Here is a 23,399-nt window from a genome sequence, read left to right on the forward strand (position 1 = left end):
CAATAACTTGAAATGTTTGGGTGATTTAAGGGATTTTAGGAAGTGATATCAGTCATACCATTGATCTCCAGGGTTGACCCTGAGTTCTTATCCCAGGAAATCTGATTCACTCTATAAACACCTGTCTTCTCAAGCCTTGACAAAGAAACTCTTTTTTTTTTTTTTTGCTTTCTTTCTTTTTCCCCATATGTAACATAGTCTTGCTACATAGCTTAGGCTAGATTTGAATTCAGAGACTGCAATTCTAATGTGGGTCCCGTACCCCACAGCACACACTCCCACACTCATTTGCCCAAGAAAGAAAACTTCATATAGCTTTACACTTTTTCTAAATAACTGGGCACTAAAGAAGTTCTGGAGAGATGAGAGCTAGAATGCTTAAAAATGGTATCACAAAGGCAGCTCAGACATGGAGAGGGGTAAACAAGTACAAAGATTAAAAGATTTGAACAGTCCAAATGGATACAGTATAGGAGAACCTAGTGAAATCACAACCGTGATGTTAGAGAAAGAGATGCCTGTGCAGATTGGGATGGCAATAGGTGAAGAATGAGAAACACTATGATAATGTTTGAATATTTTTAAATTTTAAAAGTTTTGACCAAGAACAAGGGACTGTTATATCAGATCACACAAGGCATTCTGATGATTAGAGTATAAGTGCCACACAGATTATGATAAAATATTTTTAGATAAAAAAGAACCAATAAGTAGGACAAATAGGCTTGTACAGCTGACCTACAAAGCAGGGGGAATACTCAGAGTTAGGGAAGAAAAGATGCCGAACACTCATTCAAGCAACTGTCTCTGATGCACAAATAGACTGAATGACATCAACACTAATCGAAGCAGTGAGTTCTTTGGGGGGATAAGAATGATGAGAGAAGGAAAAGAGCTGAAAGGGACTCATCGACAGCATAGAGGGAGTGTGTATTATGTAACTGAGACTTCAGATACTGCCAAAAAGCTAAATCGGATAAAGTTATTATTTTTGTACTTAGAAACTTAAGACCATTGCTTGTATTAAATGACAACTGGGGAGAGAATAGATTGTTGGGAATATTGTGTGTCTTCTTGTCATCAACAACAGGCAGGTGATGACTCATCATATGTTTTCATCTTGATAATTTGAATTCTTTAAGGTTTTTGGATTTTGTTGTTGCCATTTTATTATGGTTACTGAGGACTAAACCAAGGGCCTACCTCATGCTAGATGAACTTGACACAATAGCTCTCTTCACATTTTAAAATCTTTTAGATGGTCTCATTGATTTGTTAGTTGAACTCACTCTGTAACCTAGGAAATCTTTGAACTTGCCACCAAGCCTTAGCTTTCCAAGAACTTGGGATTTTAGGCTTGTGATACTGAGCTTAAATTTATTCACATTTGTTACTCAAATTCTTTATTTCATCTTAAATTATATCATACCAGTGTGTAGTATAATACACATTTACAATAAAACATGAGAACACTATGTAATTTGGCACTGAAAAGTATACAGTATAATTTATACAAAAATCTAAAAATGTGCCCTTTTTATTGTAATAATGCTACCCATTATTTATTCTGTGGAACTTTACTTCTGTGTAGCCCTGGCTATTTTACAGCCCCACACTTGATATATTTCCACTCAGCAGCTTTTATACACATTTTAAAAGGAGTGAACTATGATATACGAAACATTTTTCAAACTAAACTCAGTGGAGTGCTAAAAATCACATGCTCTCTTCCTGGAAAGTATCTGCTGGGGGCAGTGCAAACAATAAATCAGCAGTGAAAAACAAAACAAAAGAATACTTCCTTTTTTCTTCCTCAATACCGCTTTACAAATATACAGCTTTTAAAAAGTTTTGAAGCAGAAATGTCATGGATATTCGGGCACTACATCACCTGTTATGCAGTGTTATTCATCTAGTGAATTAAACAGTGTAAGGGCACTGTTTAAGTCCCAGGATTCTTTGAGAAGCAATCAGACTAGGGTGAGTCACTGTAGGTGAGTACACTGCCTTCACTTTGTCTTTCAAGTTGTCACCATGTGCTGCTCTTGGATGATAGCTTACATCTCAATAAAGCAACTTAAATGTTATCTTGAAGACAAAACAGTTCTGTGAAATATGACATGTCTCCATTTTATAAGCACTAGTATAAAGCGAATTTAGCTATCCTTTCTATATGATACTCTGTTTTTATTTTGCCAACTTTCTAGCTTCTCTCAAATTGATTTAATAAATTAGTCTTTATTTTCTCACTATCTTAAAGTGTTTGAAAAGGGCATTATAAATCATTTAGCTTTTTATTTCATTTCCAACAGATAAATTATAGTTTATCTTTTTTCTATGTGAGTGAGAGAGTGTTTATTTGTGTGAGTAATACTCTATATCCTTTTGTCTTATTTGTAAATTTGTATCTGCGTGTAATTTTTTTTACTGGTTTTATAGGGGGAAATTACATGTATTAATTGTATTTACATGGCTAATGGTGAAAGTTTTTTATGTGCTTCTTTGTAATAAAATTGGCATTATCTATAAAGCTAAGTAATTATAGCCTTATCTGCTATTTTCCTCACTCTTGTGTCTAAAACTATAATCTTGTTTTGCTTGAGCTAGTTTGTTGTTTATGTTTCTTAATATAGTCATTGATTGACTATACATTCAATATGTACATGTATATTCATATATATATATATATGTACATATATATTCAATATATACATGTATATATGTGATTATACATTCAATTGTCTAATCTGAATGATAATTTTCTCTTTTGTATTATTGAAAATAAGATTTTTTTCTCACATAACATATCCAGATTACAATTTCCCATCTTTCCATTCCTCCCAGTTTTTATCCACATTCCATCCGGATTCACTCCCGTTCTGCTCTCATTAGAAAAGAAACAGGCTTCTTCACACAGCTCCCTGAGCTTCAGGTATTGAAGTGTTCTGTGGATGTATCTAGTGGAACTGTACTCCAAAGCTCTGCATTTTTTGAAGTGAGTAAATCCATTTCTAATATTGACCTTGGAGGTAAGAAAACACACCTCTGAGCCAGGCTTTGGTGGCACATGCCTTTAATGGCAGCACTCGGGAGATGGAGGCAGGCAGATCTCTGTAGGTTTGTGGCCAGGCTGGTCTACAAGTGCAAGTTCCAGAACAGGTTCCAAAGCTACAGAGAAACCCTGTCTCGAAGAAAAAAAGACACAATTCTGATCTGGATCATGAGGTGAGAAGGCACATGATCTGATGGAATGCAAGAAGGAAGATTTTGTTTTTTGTCTGTTTGCCCTCACCTTGCTAGTATATCCATTCCTTCACTGACACTGGAACCTACTTCTTCTGGATTCCAGCATATACTAAAGACCAGCTGAAACACTCAGCAAAGATTCTTCTTTTTCTTTTATAACTTAACATTTTTGAATTGGTTTAACAGTAATCTGTAAGTCATTCCAGTAAATTTTCATATACATATATATTTCCAGAGAGAGAGGGAAGAGAGAGAGAGAGAGAGAGAGAGAGAGAGAGAGATTGATTTATTCCATAATTTCTGTGATGCTAGAGAATCCTGACCAATACAAGTAGTTTAGAGAAAATGTTTTTTATCTTGGGTATACATTTAAAACATCTACGCCCATAATCTTAGTAGCTGGAAAAGGTCCCAAGGCCAGGGAAGGGTTGGGGAGATCTCATTCTCAGAAAAAAGCAGGTCAAGAAACTTAGGCTGTTGGTTGACAGGAGTATGTATCTGGAGTCTATTTGACCTGTGACACATGGATCCACATTGATTTCTTGAAGCTTATAAATACTTTTTACGTTTATAAAATTAGATAAAAGTTTTACCACTGTTTGTAATCTGTATTGAAATCTACATTATAGAGTAACCAGTAGACATATCTTTGAATCATAGTAAAAGTTTGGGAACCAGCAAATTATTTTGACTTAAAAGTATTAACACATTTTCCAGAGGGTTGGATGTATAGATCAGATAGAAATGTTTGTAGCATGATGAGAAGCATTTTTAAGCCATTTGTAGAAGTCTAACAAAGAAATTTAACAATTTGAGCTTGTGATTGTGATAATAGTAGCAGTACTTTAAAATGGCTGGATTTATAGTTTATCAGAGCTTCACTAATTAATGTTAAAACTCTGAACTTTTGAAGACTTACTATACCACTAGCATAGCAAATGAAAAACAAATCCAAAACATTTTTAATTGGATCATATATGTATTTATTTATGATCATTTTTTTTAGACTTTTAGAGCTTGCATTCGGTAGGGGATTCATATAGTGGAGAGGGGTTAGTTTGCTGAGATACATCTCAGGTAATGTAGAAAGGTCTTTTCTGCCAAGGTGATAACCAGGTGAGATTGAAGAAAGAATAGAAGTTTGGTATTAGAGTGAAATGTGTGATGTGGGTAGCAAATAATGTACTGTGTTGGAGTGTGTATTTTAGGGTGAGGAGGTAAAACATTGAAAATGCTTGGATAAAAGAGACTTAATGATGTGTTTGAGGCCTTTAAGTTGGTTAAGGGTAGGGGTATTAGGGTTTTGAGATGTAGGCAGGAGGATATTTAAGTGTAACAGAAAGGGGTTTGTGATGTGCAGCATGGGAAAGAGAGGTGGTACCCCATACCATGGAAATAACTAAAGAACAGAACAGAGGGCAAGAGAGGTTTTGTGTAGAAGTCTTTGAAAGAGTAAGTTAAGGGAAGGGTCTGGAAGACTGGCCATGTACTCTGTTTATGGAGGAGGGCAGTGTTGAATGGGGCCCTAGAATTCTCTCTGGACTGAAAAAGTAGTCATAGTACTTAGGAAAAAATGTGATGAGGTAATCTGACAAAAATGAAACCCTAGGTTTCTGGAGAGTGATTAGTGTGAGTATAGTCAAATCATGAGAAATCTAAGGGTAAATTATAGTAAAATGTATAATCCACACGGCCTATGTATCACTGAAAATGACAGAGACTTTCCCATTACCTGAATTGCTTCTCTAGGCTCCCATGGTTTCCTTGACAGCAACACTAGGCTCCCAAGGTCTCAGCATCTCTGGGGGCAGTGATGGTAGGTTGTCCACTGTGTTACAAGACAACTTTTGTCTCCAGCTGTCACACAAAGTAGCTTTGGCCTTCATCTGTCAAACCCACATCTGAGAGATTTTTCCTGTAGAGGACCTTGAGAGATCTGACCTTACTTTGGCCAGGGAGAGTGGGAGAGTTAACCCAATAATGCCCACAGTTTAAGCAAAACCCTGGCAGTAGGCAAGGCATGGGGCAGCTTTGGTTAGTGGTGAGCATTACCATAATCCAGATGAAGTCATCATTTTTCATCTATCCTCTTTGTAGAACTTGAGATTTCCAAGAAGAATTGGCATGTCTATTATGGGAAGCTCTATTATTAAATATTTTAAATGCCATATTCAGCAGATTTCTGAAGTGTTTGAGTACCATCTATTTATTAAGTATAAGCTTAACTTTAAAAACACATGTAGGAGGCAAAAAAGGGTTTATTTCCACAATCAATTACATTAGAATTTAGCATGACTACAAGTATAGTTATAAAAACATTAAAGAATTTGATTATTTATAAGGTGACATTATTAACTTTTATGTTTCAATTATCTTTAATAAGTTAGTAGCTTTTATAAGTTAGGATTATATGTATTTATTTCTGTTAAGTTTGAGCCTTAAAATTTGAGTTGTAGATTTTGTTGGATTACCTTTACCATGGTGCACTATTTTAAACTATCGTGTTTTTATGAATTATTTATCTAAATAGCAAAATTGAATAAAGGCAAAGAAACTAAATAAAACATATTGTGAATTTGAATAGGTGTTAGGAATTTACAAATCTTATTAATCAAATATATGTTGTTATTTATTTAAATTTTTAGAAGCCCAGGGTTGAAGATTTAACAAAGAAATAAGTAATCAGGTAAATATCTAAATCCACTTTTGTTAACCTAAGTAAAATTTTATATCAATCCAAAATACTCTGAAAAGTTGTTGTTTTTTTTTCTTTAGTCTCAGAAGCAATATGATGATAAATTAAGAGTTCATTGTCATTGAGAAATTTTATGGTTGCTGTTTTCTGCCATGTGGTCACATATGTGGTCATATTAAGATTTTGAAGTCATATGGTATGTAATCTTTAAGATGATTGCCAAATATGAGGTTATTATATATATTTAAACAAGAGCTGAATTTAAGTTATATATACAGTAAGTACATTTAATTTTTGAGTGAGAGTTGAATCAAATATAGCAAATTAAGATATAACTTCTTGTTACACGTTTTAAGGTAACTTTTTTTTTTTGGTTTTTCGAGACATGGTTTCCCTGTAGTTTCTAGAGCCTGTCCTGGAACTAGCTCTTGTAGACCAGTCTGGCCTCGAACTCAGAGATCCGCCTGCCTCTGCCTCCCGAGTGCTGGGATTAAAGGCGTGCGCCACCACCGCCCGGCTTAAGGTAACTTTTTAATTACAGATTTTATAGATTGTAAACCATACCCAATGAGCTTACAAATCCTGAAACAGAGTTTCTTAAGAAATTTTTTAGAACAGAGTATAAAGAAGTTGTTTTAGAGAGAAAAGATTTTTAAGAGTGCGAAGTTAAGGAAATGTAGAGTAGAATAAGTTTAAATATAAGAGATGTTGGGATCATTTGTTTATGCAATGCCAGTTGTTAACATATGAAAGTATTTGATACTACTGAGGTCATGCTGTTTGTAGCAATAATATCTGAGTCTGTGGAAGAAGACAGTAACGGTTGAAAAGCAAAACTCTGCTGGAGGGAATTTCTATAAGCTCCAAGAGGAAGTTCAGAGAGAGTGTAGGTGGCCCAAATGGGCTTCAGCATAGAGAAGCAGCAGGGGCAGAGGAGGCCTAAGAGCTCTTAAGGAAGAACAGGCAGTTCTAAGGAGGAAGAGGGAACTTCAGGTGGAATCTGAGACCAGAAGCTATGGGATTGCAGGCAGGAGCTGAGAGACAAAAGAACAGGACACAACGACCTGGACAGGCTTAAAGAAGCTGCAGAATTGGACGCAGCTCCTAGTGGAGGAGAGGAAAATGGTTGCAGTACATTGTACCAGGGAGCTAAAAAAAAATATAGAGAAGTGACCTGAGCAAAGAAGAAATCATAAGTGATAGGCAGGATCACAGGTAAAATGTCAGCATGGTGAAACAGCAGGCAGGACTGCAGTTCCCAGGGAGAAGAGTCCTAGTAAGGCACAAAGAGAAGTAGAGTAGGTAGCTTCAAGTGGGTGAAAGCAAGGAAAAGGATCACAGGCTGTTGCAGAGAGGATTGCAGCTCCTCATGGCAAATGATGGAAAGCTAGAGAGAGAAGAGAAGCAAGAGAAAACTCCATGCAAGTATAGCAGGCTAGAGGCATAGCAGGCTACAGGAGCCAGAGAAACATGCACAAATTGTAGAACTGTTGACATGGAGGACTTATCAGGCTACAGGAGATAAAGGGGGAGAAGCAGCTGAAGAATCGGACTCTACAATTTGGAATTACACGTTGTAGGTGGCAGAAGCCAGCAGAAACAAATGATCTGTGTGTACCTTAGGAGAATCAGGTCAGTAGCGTGGTTCAGAGAGACTGGGTTCTTGTAGATAAAAGGGAGAGAGCATAGTCAGAGTCAGGGCTATCTGGGAGAGTCCAGAGTAAACATGAACCTGACCTGAGCCATGTGAGGAGACAGATAGGGGTGGGCAACAAAGAAAGGTGACCTGGGCCAAGATGAGAGCCAGAGAGGAGGGAGAAGGAACTGAAGGGAAGATGGTTAATGAAGAGAGAGATAACAAGAGTAGGTATGGTCAAAGGTGAAAAGTTTGGCTTTGGTTAGGCAGTAGAGGTAGGTTCCAGAGGTAGGTTCAAGCTGCAGACTCCTGAAGTGACCTGGGCAGATGCTGAAGACTCCTAGAATTGCATGGTCAGTGCAGCAGTCAGCAGTGGCCTGGACTATAACAAGGTTTTGATAGCCAATAAGACATGAGGCAAGTGTAAGTAGAAGGCCTGGAGTAGAGATAAAGAAAGCATAAATATAGGGAGTCTCTAAAAAGGGGAGGCAAGAATAGAGAGAAGCAAAAAAGAGTATCCTTCAATCATTCTGTGCACTCACAAAAATTGTAAAGCCTGCCACTTTGCTTGATTATCTAGGAGGAATAAGGACCACTTTTTTACTGATTTTTGTTGATCTCTACATTTTCTTCTGCTCCCATGCCTGCCTCTCCCCTTCCCTTCAAACCCCTCCCAAGGTCCCCATGCTCCCAATTTACTTGAGAGATCTTGTCTTTTTCTACTACCCATGGAAATTAGAACTATGTGTGTCTCTTTTAGGGTCCTCATTGTTGTCTAGGTTCTCTGGGATTGTGATTTATGGGCTGGTTTTCTTTGCTTTATGTTTAAAAACCACTTATGAGTGAGGACATGTGATAATTGTCTTTCTCGGGTTAGGTTACCTCACTCAAAATGATGTTTTCTAGCTCCATTTACCTGCAAAATTCAAGATGTCGTTATTTCTTCTGCTGTGTAGTACTCCATTGTGTAAATGTACCACATTTTCTTTATCTATTCTTCGGTCAAAGGGCATTTAGGTATTTTTCAGGTTCTGGCTATGACAATGCTGCTATGAATATAGTCGAGCACATGTCCTGTGGCATGATTGAGCATCCTTTGGATATATAGCCAAAAGTTGTATTACTGGGTCTTGAGGAAGGTTGTTTTCTAATTTTCTGAGAAATGGCCACACTGATATCCAAAAGGGCTGTCCCAGCTTGCACTCCCACCAGCAGTGCAGGAGTGTTTCCTTTACCCCACAAACTCTCCAACATAAGTTGTCATCAGTGATTTTGATCTTGGCCATTCTTACAGGTGTAAGATGGAATCTTAGAGTTGTTTTGATTTGCATTTCTCTGATGACTAAGGACAATAAACATTTCCTTAAGTGTCTTTCTGGAATTTTAGATTCTTCTGTTGAGAGTTTTCTATTTAGGTCTATACTCCATTTTTATTTGTTAAATGTTAAAAAATTATTTGTTCTTTTGATGACCAATTTCTTGAGTTCTTTGTATATTTTGGAGATCAGACCTCTGTCTCATGTGGGGTTAGTGAAGATCTTTTCCTATTCTGTATGCTGTCATTTTGTCTTTTTGACTGTGTCCATTGCTTTACAGAAACTGTTCAATTTCAGTGTCTGTGCTACAGGGGTTATATTTAGGAAGTGGTCTCCTGTGACAATGCATTCAAAATACTTCATAAGGGCCATTCTTAAGTGCTAAAATAGACCAGAAATACCTAGTGTCAGCTGGGTCTTTAGGAGACATCCCAGAGGAAAATAAGTCAGGATGAAGGGGGTGGATCTCATTGCTAAAAGCAGTCAATGAGCCAAGGCTGAGAGCCAAGAGCCATTTCCTAAGGGTCTCAAGTGACCAATAAGGAGATCTCTGGGAGGGAGGGTTTGTCACTCAAGCTACATCATCAAGAGAGGGATGCAATAGTCCAAGGAGAAATCTGGCATTTGTCAACAGAACTTTCAGGGGGTTAGGTGAACAGACACTGAAAGTAAAAGGAAAATCACCAGTGAAGCCAAACTGAAATGGAATGTATCTACCAGCCATCTGTCAGAGTCCACCATCGCCTCTGAAGGCCAGGGTATAATACATTAATTCCATCTTCACAAGAGAGTGCAGAGATGCTAGACACTCAATAATCATCACCTGATATCCTGGGAAATGCTTAGGATGGCTAGTAAAGGAAAACTCATGCATTAGCTGCTGTTGAATGAAGGAATCAGGTGCTAGATGGATAGACACCTGATTTCAAATTGGCTTTAATTAAAATCTCCATTTTTTCATTAATACCGTGACATTTTAGCCAGTATTTTATTATTATTATTATTATTATTATTATTATTATTATTATTATTATTATAGATTTTAATCATGCATGGAATGCCAAGAAGGAATCTTGTAGAAAATTCCAGGTCAACACCTTTAAAAACAAGCTCAGAGAGGGAAAGTGGTTGTGAGATTTTTTAAGGGATTATAGAACTATTTCATTGGAAGCTGTGCCTCAGGCCCCCCATCTTCCCTTTCAAAACCCTGCCCCTGAGAAAGCCTGCCAGATGGTGGTTTCTATTCTGGAGCTGCTCAATACTGTATTTACAGGGTATTTAAGCTCTGGTCCATAAACCTGTAATCTTCATTCATTCCCTGAGATCACAAAGCACAGACGTGTTTTGCTCAAATTAAACCTGGTCTTATTAATTTGACTTGATTTGGCTTATTTCTTTGGTGAAAAAACCCATCACTGACGATTTAAAATACTTAACAGTGAAAGTATTATATCAGAGAGGGAGCTGTACTTTTGTTTTCTTCATTTCACCTGCCAATTTCATAAACAAATCCTAGTCTAGGATACTACATGAGAGCCAAGGCTCAGAGATGGCTCAGCAATGCAGGGTGTATGTGTATTGTTTTTGTTGTTGTTTTTGTTGCAGAGATACACCAGTAGAAGGGCAGCAGGCTGCCAAAACTGAGATGAAGCAGAACAAAATGCCTCACAGCAAACACCATGAACATACAACAAGCAAGCAGGACATTTCTTACACAGAGTTAAAGACAGCTAAGTCTACAAAGAAGCAAAGAAAACATAAAGCCAAGCAGAGCTCTGTAATGCTAAGTGAAGAGCAACTAAACTATGCAGAAGTGACATTCCACAGAACGCCTCAGCTCCTGTCCCCAAAACGGGTTGTCAGAGGAAAAAGACAAGGTACAGTGGTGTGTCCATTCTGCAAGTGACAGATCTCAGCAGTAGGTTTTAGATTGCAGCTTCAATACCTGTCTTGACTCTTTTTAATGCTCAATGTGACACAGCATAGAATCAATGAGGAAGAGTCCTACTAAGACACTGTCTATATCAGTTTGGCCTGGGAGCATGTCTATAGTGGATTTTATTGGTACCCTTACTGATATAAAAAGACTGCTGGCAAGTGGGAGACACTATTCCCAAGTTTGGAGCTTTGATCTTTGTAAGAGCAGCAAAAGGTAGGTCAACACTAAGCATGAGTGCGTTCATGGCTTTCTGCTCTTGACTGTTCATGTGACCAGTCACTTCAACCTCCTATACAGATGGAATGTCTCTGACATACTACAAAAGGACATACTATAAACTGAAAAGGCCCCTTTCACATTCAATGTACCTTTTTTTCCCCAGGGTATTTTTCTCACAGCAACAGAATGAAAAGGAAGTATAACCATGCTAAATTAGTCACAATATATTAATTACATATCTTTGTAACACCCTTGACCCCAGCTAGCCTAGGATACTACAGTAGAATAAACTATGATCTGTTTCTCTCAAGCATCTAAGAAGCAGATTCCGACATAATTGTATTGTGTTTAAGAACACAATTGAATGATATTTTTAAAATTCCAATCATCCTGCATGAGGTAAATCAGACCCAGAAAGCTAAACATGGTATGTACTCACTTATAAGTGGATATTGGCTATAAAGTGAAGGATAACTATACTACAATCCACAGACCCAGAGTGGCCAAGTAGCAAGGGGGGCTCAAGGGGTTTGCTTGGATCACATTGAGAAGGGGAAATAGGAGAAATTTCATAGTCAGATTGAGGGCAAGTGGGGATGAGAACATGAGGGATCAGACTAGGGGGGATGATGGGGTGAGTACTGAAAAAGATGACGAGAAAGGAGGGGAGCATTTCAGGGTCAGGTAGAATCCTGGCACAAGGGAAGCTCCCAGGAATATACAAAGATGACCCCGGCTAAGACTTCTGGCAATTGTGGATATGTTGCCTGAACTGACCATCTCCTGTGACTAGATTGGTAACTACTCCAATTATCATTAGAGAGGCTTCATCCAGCAACTGATGGAAACAGAGACGAAGATTCACGGCCAAACATTAGGCAGAGATTGGGGAGTCCTGCTAAAGAGAGGGAGGAATGATTGTAGGAGCCAGAGGGGTCAAGTAAATTCAAAAAAAAAAAAAAAAAAAAAAAAAACTAAAGAATCAACTAACCTAGGCTCACAGGGACTCACAGAGTCTGAACTGACCGAGAATCATGGGACTGATGAGGCCCTCTGCATATATGGGCCAGTTGTATAACTTGGTCTTTTTGTGGGACTCCTACCAGTGAGAGCAGGGCAATCTTTTACTCTTTTTCTGGATTTTAGATACCTTCTCATACTGGGTCACCTTGTCCAGCCTTAATACATGGGGAGGTGCTTAGACTTACTGGGACTTGATATGTCATGTTTTGTTGATATCCATGGGAGGCCTGCCCCTTTCTTAGCAGAAAAGGAGGCCTGAATGTGAGGCAGAAGAGGTTGAGAAGAGACTTGGATGAGAGGGGGGAGGGGAAACTGTGGTCAAAATGTAAAATAAACAAATAGACTTTAAAAATCATTTATTTAAGCTGGGCGGGGGTGGTGCACGCCTTTAATCCCAGCACTCGGGAGGCAGAGGCAGGCAGATCTCTGTGAGTTCGAGACCAGCCTGGTCTACAAGAGCTAGCTCCAGCACATGCTCTAAAGCTGCAGAGAAACCCTGTCTCGAAAAACCAAAAAAAAAAATCATTTATTTCCCCTCCCCCATTTTTTTAATTTATTTTACAATTCAAAAATTTCCACTTTCTCCCCTCCTCCTATTCCCCTCCTGCTCCCCCAGTCACCCTCCTCCCTCCCCCTCCAGTCTTAAGAGACGGCAGGGTACCCTGCCCTGTGGGAAGTCCAAGCCCTTCCCCCTCCATCCAGGCCTAGGAAGGTGTTCATCCTTCGTCCGGCGATGGATGGAGATAGAGACAGAGACCCACATCAGAACACTGGACTGAGCTCCCAAGGTTCAGTTGAAGAGCAGCAGGAGGGAGAAGATGAGCAAGCAAGTCAGGACCACAAGGGGTTGGTTCACCCACTAAGACAGTGTGCCTGATCTAATCAGAGCTCACCAAATCCAGCTGGACTGGGACTGAACGAGCATGTTATCAAACCAGACTCTCTGAATGTGGCAGACAATGGGGGCTGACTGAGAAGCCATTGAAAATGGTACTGAGACTTTTTTCAATTACATGTACTGGCTTCTTGGGACCCTAGTCTGTTTGGATGCATACCCTCCTTCATTTTTATGATACCAGGCCCTATACTCTATCCAAGATGGGCTTGAACACAAAGCAGTACTTTTGCTTTAGGCTCCTAAAGTGGTAGAAATACAGGTGTGAGCAAACATGACTGACTTCATTCCCAGCTATTTTGAAAATAGCTATTGAGGCCACCTTTATTCAGTTAAGTCTAATTCGGTCTCAATGGGTCAGATCTAAACATGCAGTAAACCAAAGCAATGAAGGAGAAATAGCCACCAGATTGGAAAAAAATTATATTTTGGTTTCACAAGAATATTAGATTGCAGAGAAATAATCTTCATGGTATTTTAGAGGTAAAATTATGTTATATTTAACCAGATAACAGAAGTTAAAAAAAGAAGTTAAATACAATAAAAAACACAAAACTTTATTTCTGTCTTTTTTTTCTTTCTTTCTTTCTAGATATGTGAGAAAGGAGGAGCTGGAGCAGCCTGCTCTCTGCTTCCACCTTGCTTTTCAGCAGAATCTTTTAGTTTCTGTTGCCTACCCCAAGCTAGTTGGCTTGTGAGCTTCTAGTTGCCAATTCTCCTATTGCTACCCACAGGAGTAACAGATACAGATGCTAATGCACACCACAGGCTTTTTCCATGGGCTCCAGGGATGGGACTCGGGTTACCAGGCTTGAACTGCAAGTGCTTTTACCTGCTAAGCTACCCCTTGTTTCATTACAAACTATTTAATGTTCCTGTAAGTGATTAGTCATCATTAATCTTCCCACAGTTAGAAAGGCATTCATCAACAAGCAATTAATTATACCAAGTCTTTTTTTATTCATGTACACAGGCTGCCTGCTCCTATGGCAGCGTTCGAGAGGTCAGCACTGGGTGTGAGGAAAACAAGAATGGTATAACTCAGGGTTAGGGGGATTTCCAACTGGAGGACTTGTCAGGCCAATTAGGTGGAGTCACAGGAACAGAACGTAAGTATACATGTTAGTTCTAACAACCTCCTAAAACAGCAATCTGTTTGCAAGGTGGATATAATAAGGCAGTCATAAGAACAGATAGTCATGACAAGATACTCATACATGGTCATACAACCTTTTGAAACAGAGGTATGGTTGCAATATGGTTGTAAAAATTTTTGAAACTAAGACATGATTGCCATTCCTGGAACAGACTGTACAAAGCCATTTGTAGTTAAGGTTACAAGTTGAGCCTAACCAAATCCTTAAGAAACAGAGGTTTGTTCATAAACAGGAATGAACCTGGTTTTTATTTTCTATAAGATGCCTTTACATCCTAAAATGGAGGCAGACTGGATCTTCACTACTTACCGAAAATTTGAAACTCACTGTTTTTCTTTTCAGGTCCGAAAACAACTGTATGGAAAATAGTAACTGGCATCCTTGGAGCCTTGTGTGTGGTACTTATGACAACTGTGGGGATCTTACTTCCAAAATGTACATAATTATGGAATTCCTTCATGTTGTAGTAGTTGTGTGTTGTAGGGAGGAGGGCCCACTTATTCGTCCCAGCCGCCCAACTAGCTTACACCCAAAATAACCACACAAAAAATGTATTAATTAAAACACTGCTTGGTCCATTTGCTCTAGCCTCTTATTGGCTAACCCTCACATCTTGAATTAACCTATTTCTAAACATCTGTATATCACCATGTGGCAGAGGCTTTCTGGGAAGGATTCTAACCAGCTTCTGTCTCAGGCAGAAGATCCATGGCATCTCCCTGACTCTGCTTTCTTCCTCCCAGAATTCAGTTCTGTTTTCCCCACCTACCTAAGTTCTGCCCTATGAAAAGGCCAAGGCAGTTTCTTTATTCATTAACCAATGAAAGCAACACATGAACAAAAGAACATCCTACACCAGGTGTGCTTTCAGCAATATGATGATAGTTTGACTCCCTGTAAAAACTGTTTCACAGCACCCCAATGATCATATTCTAAACACTACTAATTACTGCTTCAAATTATGCCCTAGTATTTTCTAACCAAGAACAAAGCAGAGAAAGCTCACCTCTTCATCCTCTGCTTCCTAAGGAGGAAGGTGAGTACTAACCCTAAGGATTTTTGTGAGTGTTAACTCTGTAGGGTTCACTTCCAGGATTTTTCATTAGTGGACCAAAAGATCTTCCCATTTCTACCAATGTTGATGAACCCTAAAAGGCTGATACAGTGTTGTTCATTCAGTCCCTTACCAGGGAGGAACTCACATGGATTAACTCTAAGAAAAGAGAATCTGAAAACAAAATCCCCAAAAACTACAAGTATATGTGGGGTTTTTAAATTCCTATTAGGAGAAAAATTAGATTTAAATATGCTAGTAGGGATATGTACAGCAGTGCTGAGAGTGATATAAATAGTGTTAGACAAGTACAAAAAGTCTCAGAGGAGAAGGGTATTAGCAAGTAGCCTAGGGACCATTCTTACCACATTTATGCAAGGAATGTGGTTGTTTTCTGCCCTGTTCTAAAATCTTCTGGGGTCTAAACTGAAGAGTATTGAGAAGGCATTAGGTAGCTTACACTGGAAAGAATGTGGGAGAGTCTGGGAGAAACAGACAACTCCAACTCCAACTAGAAAAGAGCTGCTAAAGTTTCCCTAAGCTCTTAAAGCAAACTGTTAAAAATAGCATACAATGAAATAATTTAAAATAATGAGCTGTCTATCCTTTCCTTGTCTCTTGCTCCCAAGAGGTTTCAAATGATCTTGCCTATATGTTTTCTTCAGCATCTTTATGTTTCAATATCCTGTGTTCTCAGCACCATTTGTTAAGCTATTCATTTTATATAGTTTGAGGTCTTTTCTTGCCATGGTCAACATGGACACAATGGCTAAGGCTCACCATTTTCCTCTCCTACTCATGGGTCATGATGACATATGACCATTCTCCTCAAACTCTTTGGTCTTCAGCTCAAAATTTGATACATGCCACTTAACCAAAGGAGAGTTATGTTATTCTTTTACTGTGTTATTTATCCTGCAAGAATCTTTACATTTTCTGTGGTCTTTGGATTGATATTTACTAGGGGATACAGTAGCCTACATTTCCAACTATTGTACCAACAGCTCTTGTGCTCTGCTGAAGTTGTGGCCAGAGTAAAAAGTCCAAGGGAAAGGTGTGGACTAGGGCTGTTCAGCAAATTTAAGGAATGTTAGTAGGAGGTGGATGATGTCCAATGTCTTACCTAGGAGTTTTATCAATTTTTATATACCTTCTTAGACATATATTACCTACAAAATATTTTTCAGTTGGAACAATGTTATTTTAATAAATTAACAAAGTAAAAAAATATAATTTATGTTTCATAAACACATGTTGCCATGGAAATAATTGTATGACATGAGAGACAGAGAAGTAACTGCCCTCATTTTTCTGAGGGCAAATGGATGATTATAAGTGTAATAGAAATGACAATGAAATGTACATTTCTTAAATACTGAGAATAGCAGTCTAAAGCTTCCTATGTAGTTTAATTTTGGGTATTCAGAGACACATATTTGTGTATTCATAAAAACAACTGCAGATCGAGAATCATTTAAGTAACTGCTTTTTCCTATTCACATAACTATGTCACTTACCATTGCATATTTATACATCATTATGTCAAAAATAATATTGAAACTTGTTTTCTTTACAGAAATCAATTTATACTGATTTTTATGTAGAAAATTTTAAGACAAAAATTTGTCATCACTATTATCAGATAAGGATTGAATAAATATTACTTAGCACTTTTACATAGTGCTTAGGACTGTAGTGTAACTCATGGGCAGGAGGCTGGCCGAGCATCCTTGGAGCTTGTATTAACCTGTGGCACCAGCAAAAATATTAATGAAGCCTCGCTCTCTAAAGGAGTGTTCACAAGTCTCACAAAAGCCTAGTAGTTGCATTAATGATGGGTATTCTAGTGCTGAGCACCCATTTCACACATGTGTGTTTCCTAGATGGTGCCTGTTACCTTTGTTCACTGGACTGGATTGCTTTTGGAAACAGTTTCTATCATAGTTTTCGTGAAATAAAGACCTGGGCAGACAGTCAATCTTCCTGTAAGGAATGGAACTCTCATCTTGTGGAAATAGACTCCAAAGCAGAGCTGGTGGGTCACAGGCTCCTACTTTCCTGTTTTTTTGTAACTGTTTTCTCTGAGAGCACTGGTCATAAAGATCTAGCAAGCTGAATGTTATGGAAGGCTTGTAATGGAAGTAATGATGATTTACTATATTTCCTGGGTGAGAATGTAGAGAGTTGTCTGCAGCATTGCAATGTATAATGTTACATGAAAACAAAAGCAACAAATGAGCTCCCACAGGAATGTTCTTGTGCAAGCTTTGGGGAGACCCCAAACTGCTGTTTAGTAAAGAAGGAGCAGATCTGCTAGGCTAGAAACTCATTTCCTTAACCCCAGCATTTGGGAGGGTAAGACTGGAGAACCACCCTGAGTTTGAAGCCAGTATGGTTTATACAGTGAGTTTCCGGACTAGCTTGGACCATGGAATGAAATTCTGTCTCAAATGTTAACCATATATATGTATAGTTAAATATTTTTAAAAAGGAAAAGGAAAAGAAAAATTTGATTAGGATTACATAAGCAGTTATGGATTGTGATTTTTCTCTACTCAACAGGAAAGCTTGCTAATGTTTAAAATTCAAGGGTGGATTATTCCCAACATAGATGAAGCAGATGGTTCCTGGCTATGTGAAAATGGCCCCAAAATACAGGAAACCAGGTGAGTGCAATGTTTGGATAAAGTAGACCTTGCTGACATGTGCGTCCTGTCTGTGCGTGGCACAGAAGGAGCATCCAGAAGAAAGGAGAAAGCTCTGCAATGGAAGCAGTAATGTACCATAACAGAGAAAGCATGTTAGCTTCAAGTATTCTCACCTATGAAACGTGTGTGTGTTTATTCTACTGGACTCCCTGGAGACACTTACACATCATTTTAAGAAGTCTGTAACTCTAATCATTGTGCCATTTCCTTTTTACTGGAATCACAGGTCTATTTTCTCTGACACTGTAAGATATTAGCATGTGCCTGATGTTTTCCATTAAGCTTGCTGATTTGCAACTAAATCACTCCACCCCCACCCCACTCCATCATGGCTCTTCGCTTTCTTCCAGTAATATTTTTCTTCTTTGTCCCATGCTTGTTTTAGTTTAGCTAATTCTAACTTTGAGATAAGAAACGCTACCTGCGGTGACCACCTCTTGATTTCTGATTTATTTTTTTACTGTTTTTACGCAGAGTTAATGATTCAGAAAGGAAGAGTCATAGTTGTTATTATCTGAATGGAAGGCAATTTTATCTTGAAGACTGTTCATCTAAGAAAGCATACACCTGTGAGTTTAATATGCCATGGTAGCTAGTCCATTAGCATAAATTTTATTAAACTATGAATAACAAAATATGTTTGTTTAAGTTTATAAATTTTTTACGTGTTAGGAGCAGGGGATGCCACAGTGTACAACTGAAGGTCATAGGACAACTTGATGGAACTGGTTCTCTTCTTCCACTTGTATGTGGGTTACAGGAATCAAATTTTGGTGTCTGGGCTTGCGTGACAAGGGCTGCTACCCAGGGAGCCATGCCGATGTTTTGCTTTTCTGTTTGTGGAATACTCTTCCTCTGTGTTGTTCAGTCTAGGCTGTATTCCCAGGGCTCAAATGCTTTTGAGTCTCAGTATATCTAGTAAGTAGACCAGAGATACAGCCCATTCACTCAGTGTAAGATTCCTAACCAGATACCTTTTAATATTGTTTAAGAGAGGCGTTGATGATACTACTTGAGACAACAAGAACTGGTTTAATGAAAAACAATAAAGAACAAAGGCAAGTGCCGTTGGAAAAGTTAGGACATCCTGAATCTGGGTCAGAGGTTAAGAATGCTTACTGTTTCTTCAGAGGCCACAGGTTCGATTCCCAGCACCCGCATGCCAGCTCACAGTAGTCTGCAACTCTAACTCCACCAGATCAGACACCCGCTTCTCATCCCCACGGGCTCCTGCATGCACCTGATAACTCACATATGCACTCACAGATATAGTGCAGTGTTTAGCAAAACACCACCTTGTCCAGACTCCATTTTGGGTTTGCTTAGAGTTCTTATCTCTCTATCCACCCCTAAAATCTACCTTAGGAAAACAATTGTGATTTCCATGGTCCAGATGTATTAACCAAAATAATTAATGTTTATACAAATTTAACCTAAGCTAAAAAATAAAAACCTCAAAAATATTTGTCATGTCTAGAACTATTACTATATTCTACTAGAAATAAATGTTCCAAGGTTATGCTGACCATCATCTAACATTGATGTAAACTTTGGACTTCGTGTTTTTTGCCTTTAAAAATTCTGTACCCCTGAGCTTGAGCATCAAAGATGTTGAGGCATGAGCCTGCTCTTTGTAATCAGCTAATAAAGAATTCATATTTTGACTTCGCTTATTCAGTATGGTTTTCTGTATCTTTCTTGTATGAGATATTATAATATAAAATAATGAATTTTTTTAAAAAAAGGATCTCAGAGTCTGGCGACAGTTGTCTGACATTGCCTATTCTAGAGAGCAGCTAATACTGTACTTTCAGTCATTTAAAAGGTGACCCAGTGATGATGAAAGAACAGATGAGAGAGCATAGAAGAGGAACAAAAGCCATGAAGAGAAAACAAAAGGAAGCTCTTGTGCTAAAAGTTCTAGAACTAAAAATTTAAAATTCTAATGTTTCAAATCTTAGAAGAAACAATGGCTAAAAGTCCTCTAAATGGAATTTTAAAATTTATTGTTTGCATTAAAATACAATAATCTTGGAAACTTGACGAAGACTTACAAAGGAAAACCACAGCTATGAGCCCCATTGTCCTACTACTGACAGAGAGGATGAATGTTAAGCTGAAGAAATGACTCAGCGCCTGGGAGCACTGGCTGCTCTTCCAACAAACTAGGGTTCAATTCCCAGGACCCACATGGCATCATCTCACAACTGTCTATATGCACAGTTTCAGCATATTCAATACTTTATCGGTTTCATAGGGCCCCAGGGACACATGTGGTACATATAAAGCCAAAAGGTTGATTAACATAAAATGATGATAATGATGATGATGATAATGATGATGATGATGATGACAGTATATTGAATAATCGTGATGATAAAGATGATGGCTGTATATGTAATACAGTAAAAGAAAATTGCTATATTCATTAGAATAAAGATATACATATTTTTCTATGAGAAACTAGTACATTTTAAGACCTATTCAGACTTCTGGTTTTAGAAACATGACTCAGGGTACTTTGGAGCAAAGGAACCTGACAGAGAGCATGAGAGCCCATTGCTGGAAGGGAGGACTAATGTGAAACTCTCTTCTTAATATTGCATGTGAAGGGACACTAACCAACTCAAGCATGTATCTCTGGCAGGCCTTGCCCTTTTCCCCCATTCTCTTTGCCTTGCTAAAAAACATTAGGCTACATTCCTAAAGCTAAGAGACTGCCTAACAAGGTCCACCATTCAAAAGCCACTTTGGCTCACCTAATTAACATGCTCAATTAAAATGAAACACAGCATCCTAACTCAGGATTTTCCCCTTTACCTTTGCAAACTGTCCTTTGCCTATGTGGCACATCTATGCCCTCTCTATCCAGAGGCAGCCTTTGTTCCTCCTGGACAAATACCCCTTCCCCATTGCCCCATTCCTCTTCTCTCCCTTTACCTATCTCCTTTACAAAGGTATCCTTGCCAGTTCCTACACAGACCTGCCCTTCTTCCTTGAATAAAAATGACACCTGCAAGGTCATTTGCTACTGATTTCTGACTCAGGTAGAAAGCAATCGCTTTAACTTTTCTTCCTCACTTAATAAGACCATCTCTGTAAAAATAGGTGTTTGGATGTGGTTTGTGTATTACCCAGTGTTCAGGATGAAGTCCTCACTGTGTGAAGGTATCCTTCAGCATGGTGGATGAACTCATGAACACACTACTGCTGTAGTTAGCAAGGTTCCCTCCAGGTTTGGTGTGTTTAAATGTATGTGCAACAAGCAGAGTCTAATTTTAGCTGCTGACATAAGTGGGAATGGGTTTATTTAATAGAACATGGGCAATGTAATAGTGACCACACCACCAAATAAAATGATACATCTTACTCCAGCAGCTACTACAGTCCATAGCCCTGCAGTGAGAGGTGGGGGCCTAATGAATGACTCACCCATTCATGATGATAACACCAGAAGGCTCTCACCAGAGCCAACAAGAGCTACCACCTGTTCTTATGGTTATTTAGTATTTAGAACTGTGAGAATTAAACATTTTTCATTTGTCTATACAACTAATCCAGACTATGGTGCTCTATTATGTTGAGCAGGCTAAATTGCTGGACTAGTGAAACAAAGAATAACTGAAGCCTGATATACATCTGACATGAACAAGAATGAGAGTGAAAGCTCAAGGGTGCTCAGTCTGAAAGGCTGCCCCACTTTCATAGGTTTTACAGTAAAATCAGGAGACTAAATTCTGTGATTCTTCTAAAATTGTATTCATCATTTCTTTCTCATTCTCTTTAAATTCCTTATTTAACCAAATAGATAATATGTGGTAAAAAACCAAACACAATACTAAGATTGATCACAGATTAATATAGTTTATGCAAATATGAAGTAACTGTAGACTCTAGGCAACCACAAAGTATTAAGTAAGAAAGAAAACAAATATCCTTAGAAGAAAAAGGAAGGGTATCCCTGTTTCAGTGCTGTGGAGTTTCATCCAGGTGGGTGAGTGTGTGCTATCCCTGGGCAGACTGTCCTGAAAGAGAGCACAGCCCCCCACCCCAGCTCCTGCTGCAGGATTTCTCTGTTCCACTTGACCCTGCCCTGCCCTGCCACCACATCCGTCCTTGTGTCTGAGGTGTCCCGGGAATACCAGGTATCCCTGTTTCAGTGCTGAGGAGTTTCATCCAGAGGTACAGGAACAGTTCCTACTCCTGCACTGAGGAGATCCACCCAGAGAGTCAGTGACAGCAGACTGGACCAAGACACCAAGACTCTCCTGGCTCCATTTGAAGGAAGAGATGGCCAGGCATCAATGCAAGAATTCCTCCAACAACCTGAAAGGCAACATGACATCACCAGAAACAAGGGATCAAAATCAAGAAGAACTGAACACCCTACTCCAGAAGAAATAGAAGAAATCGACTTTAAATGGAACATTATGAAAATATTAGAGGACCTTAAACAGAAGGTGAAAAACTGCCATAAAGAAATAGAGTTGACAAACAAAAAGATTGAGGAAATGGATAAATCTCTCAAAGATACCCAAGAAAAACAAGAAAAAGCAATCAAACAGGTTAGGGAAACAGTTCAAGACCTGAAAAATGAAATGGAGGTAATGAAGAAAACACAAACCGAGGGAAGGCTGGATATGGAAAATTTGGGTAAATGAACAGAAACTGCAGAGACAAGTATTACCAACAGAATACCAGAGATAGAAGAAGAATCTCAGACACTGAAGATACTACAGAGGAAATAATCTCACTGATTAAAGAACAAAACAAATCCAACAAATTCTTAACACAAAACATCCAGGAAATCTGGGATACTGTGAAAAGACCAAACCTAAAAATAATAGGAATAGAAGAAGGAGAAGAGTTACAACTCAAAGGCCCAAAAAAATATATTCAACAAAATTATAGAAGAAAACTTTCCCAATCTAAAGAAGGATATTCCTATGAAGTTACAAGAAGCATACAGAACACCAAATAGACTGGATTAAAAAAAGCACCCCCTCGCCATATAATAATCAAAACACAAAACATACAGAATAAAGAACAAATATTAAGAGCTGCAAGGGAAAAAGGTCAAGTAACATATAAAGGGAAACCTATCAGAATCACACCTGACTTCTCACTGGAAACCATGAAAGCCAGAAGGTCTTGGATAGATGTACTGCAGACACTAAGAGACCATGGGTACAAGCCCAGACTACTATACCCAGCAAAGCTTGCAATCACCATCGATGGAGAAAACAAGATATTCCAGGACAAAAACAGATTTAAACAATACGTAGCCACAAATCCAGCATTGCAGAAAATACTAGAAGGAAAATCACAAACCAAGGAAGCCAACGACACCCATAATAACACAAACATCTGACAATCCTCCACCAGCACAACTCTAAAAAGGGAAACACACAAACTCTACCAGCAGAAAAAATAACCAGAGTTAACAACCACTGGTCTTTAATATCACTTAATATCAATGGACTCAATTCACATATAAAAAGGCACAGGCTA

General features: G+C 38.5%; 1 protein-coding gene across 1 annotated transcript; it reads left to right on the forward strand.

The window, feature by feature from the left end:
- The first annotated feature begins 1,889 nt into the window (after positions 1–1,889).
- Positions 1,890–18,561, forward strand: LOC119808355 (killer cell lectin-like receptor subfamily I member 1). Its single transcript, XM_038320815.1, has 9 exons — positions 1,890–1,980; positions 2,845–2,995; positions 5,892–5,932; positions 10,499–10,770; positions 14,469–14,561; positions 15,097–15,162; positions 17,064–17,215; positions 17,743–17,846; positions 18,363–18,561. The coding sequence occupies exons 4-9, from the start codon at positions 10,539–10,541 to the stop codon at positions 18,478–18,480; spliced, it is 765 nt and encodes a 254-aa protein (XP_038176743.1). The 5' UTR covers positions 1,890–1,980; positions 2,845–2,995; positions 5,892–5,932; positions 10,499–10,538; the 3' UTR covers positions 18,481–18,561.
- Positions 18,562–23,399: the final 4,838 nt, after the last annotated feature.

This window comes from Arvicola amphibius, chromosome 2 (assembly GCF_903992535.2).
Source record: "Arvicola amphibius chromosome 2, mArvAmp1.2, whole genome shotgun sequence".
NCBI lineage: Eukaryota > Metazoa > Chordata > Mammalia > Rodentia > Cricetidae > Arvicola > Arvicola amphibius.

What these genes read in the sequence shown, in the direction of transcription:
- LOC119808355 (XM_038320815.1), top strand. Translation starts at nt 10,539, where the DNA reads ATGAAGCAGAACAAAATGCCTCACAGCAAACACCATGAACATACAACA. An exon ending in TAGACTCCAAAGCAGAGCTG is followed by an intron (nt 17,216 to 17,742) that starts GTGGGTCACAGG and finishes TCTACTCAACAG; the next exon opens with GAAAGCTTGCTAATGTTTAA. An exon ending in CCCAAAATACAGGAAACCAG is followed by an intron (nt 17,847 to 18,362) that starts GTGAGTGCAATG and finishes GTTTTTACGCAG; the next exon opens with AGTTAATGATTCAGAAAGGA.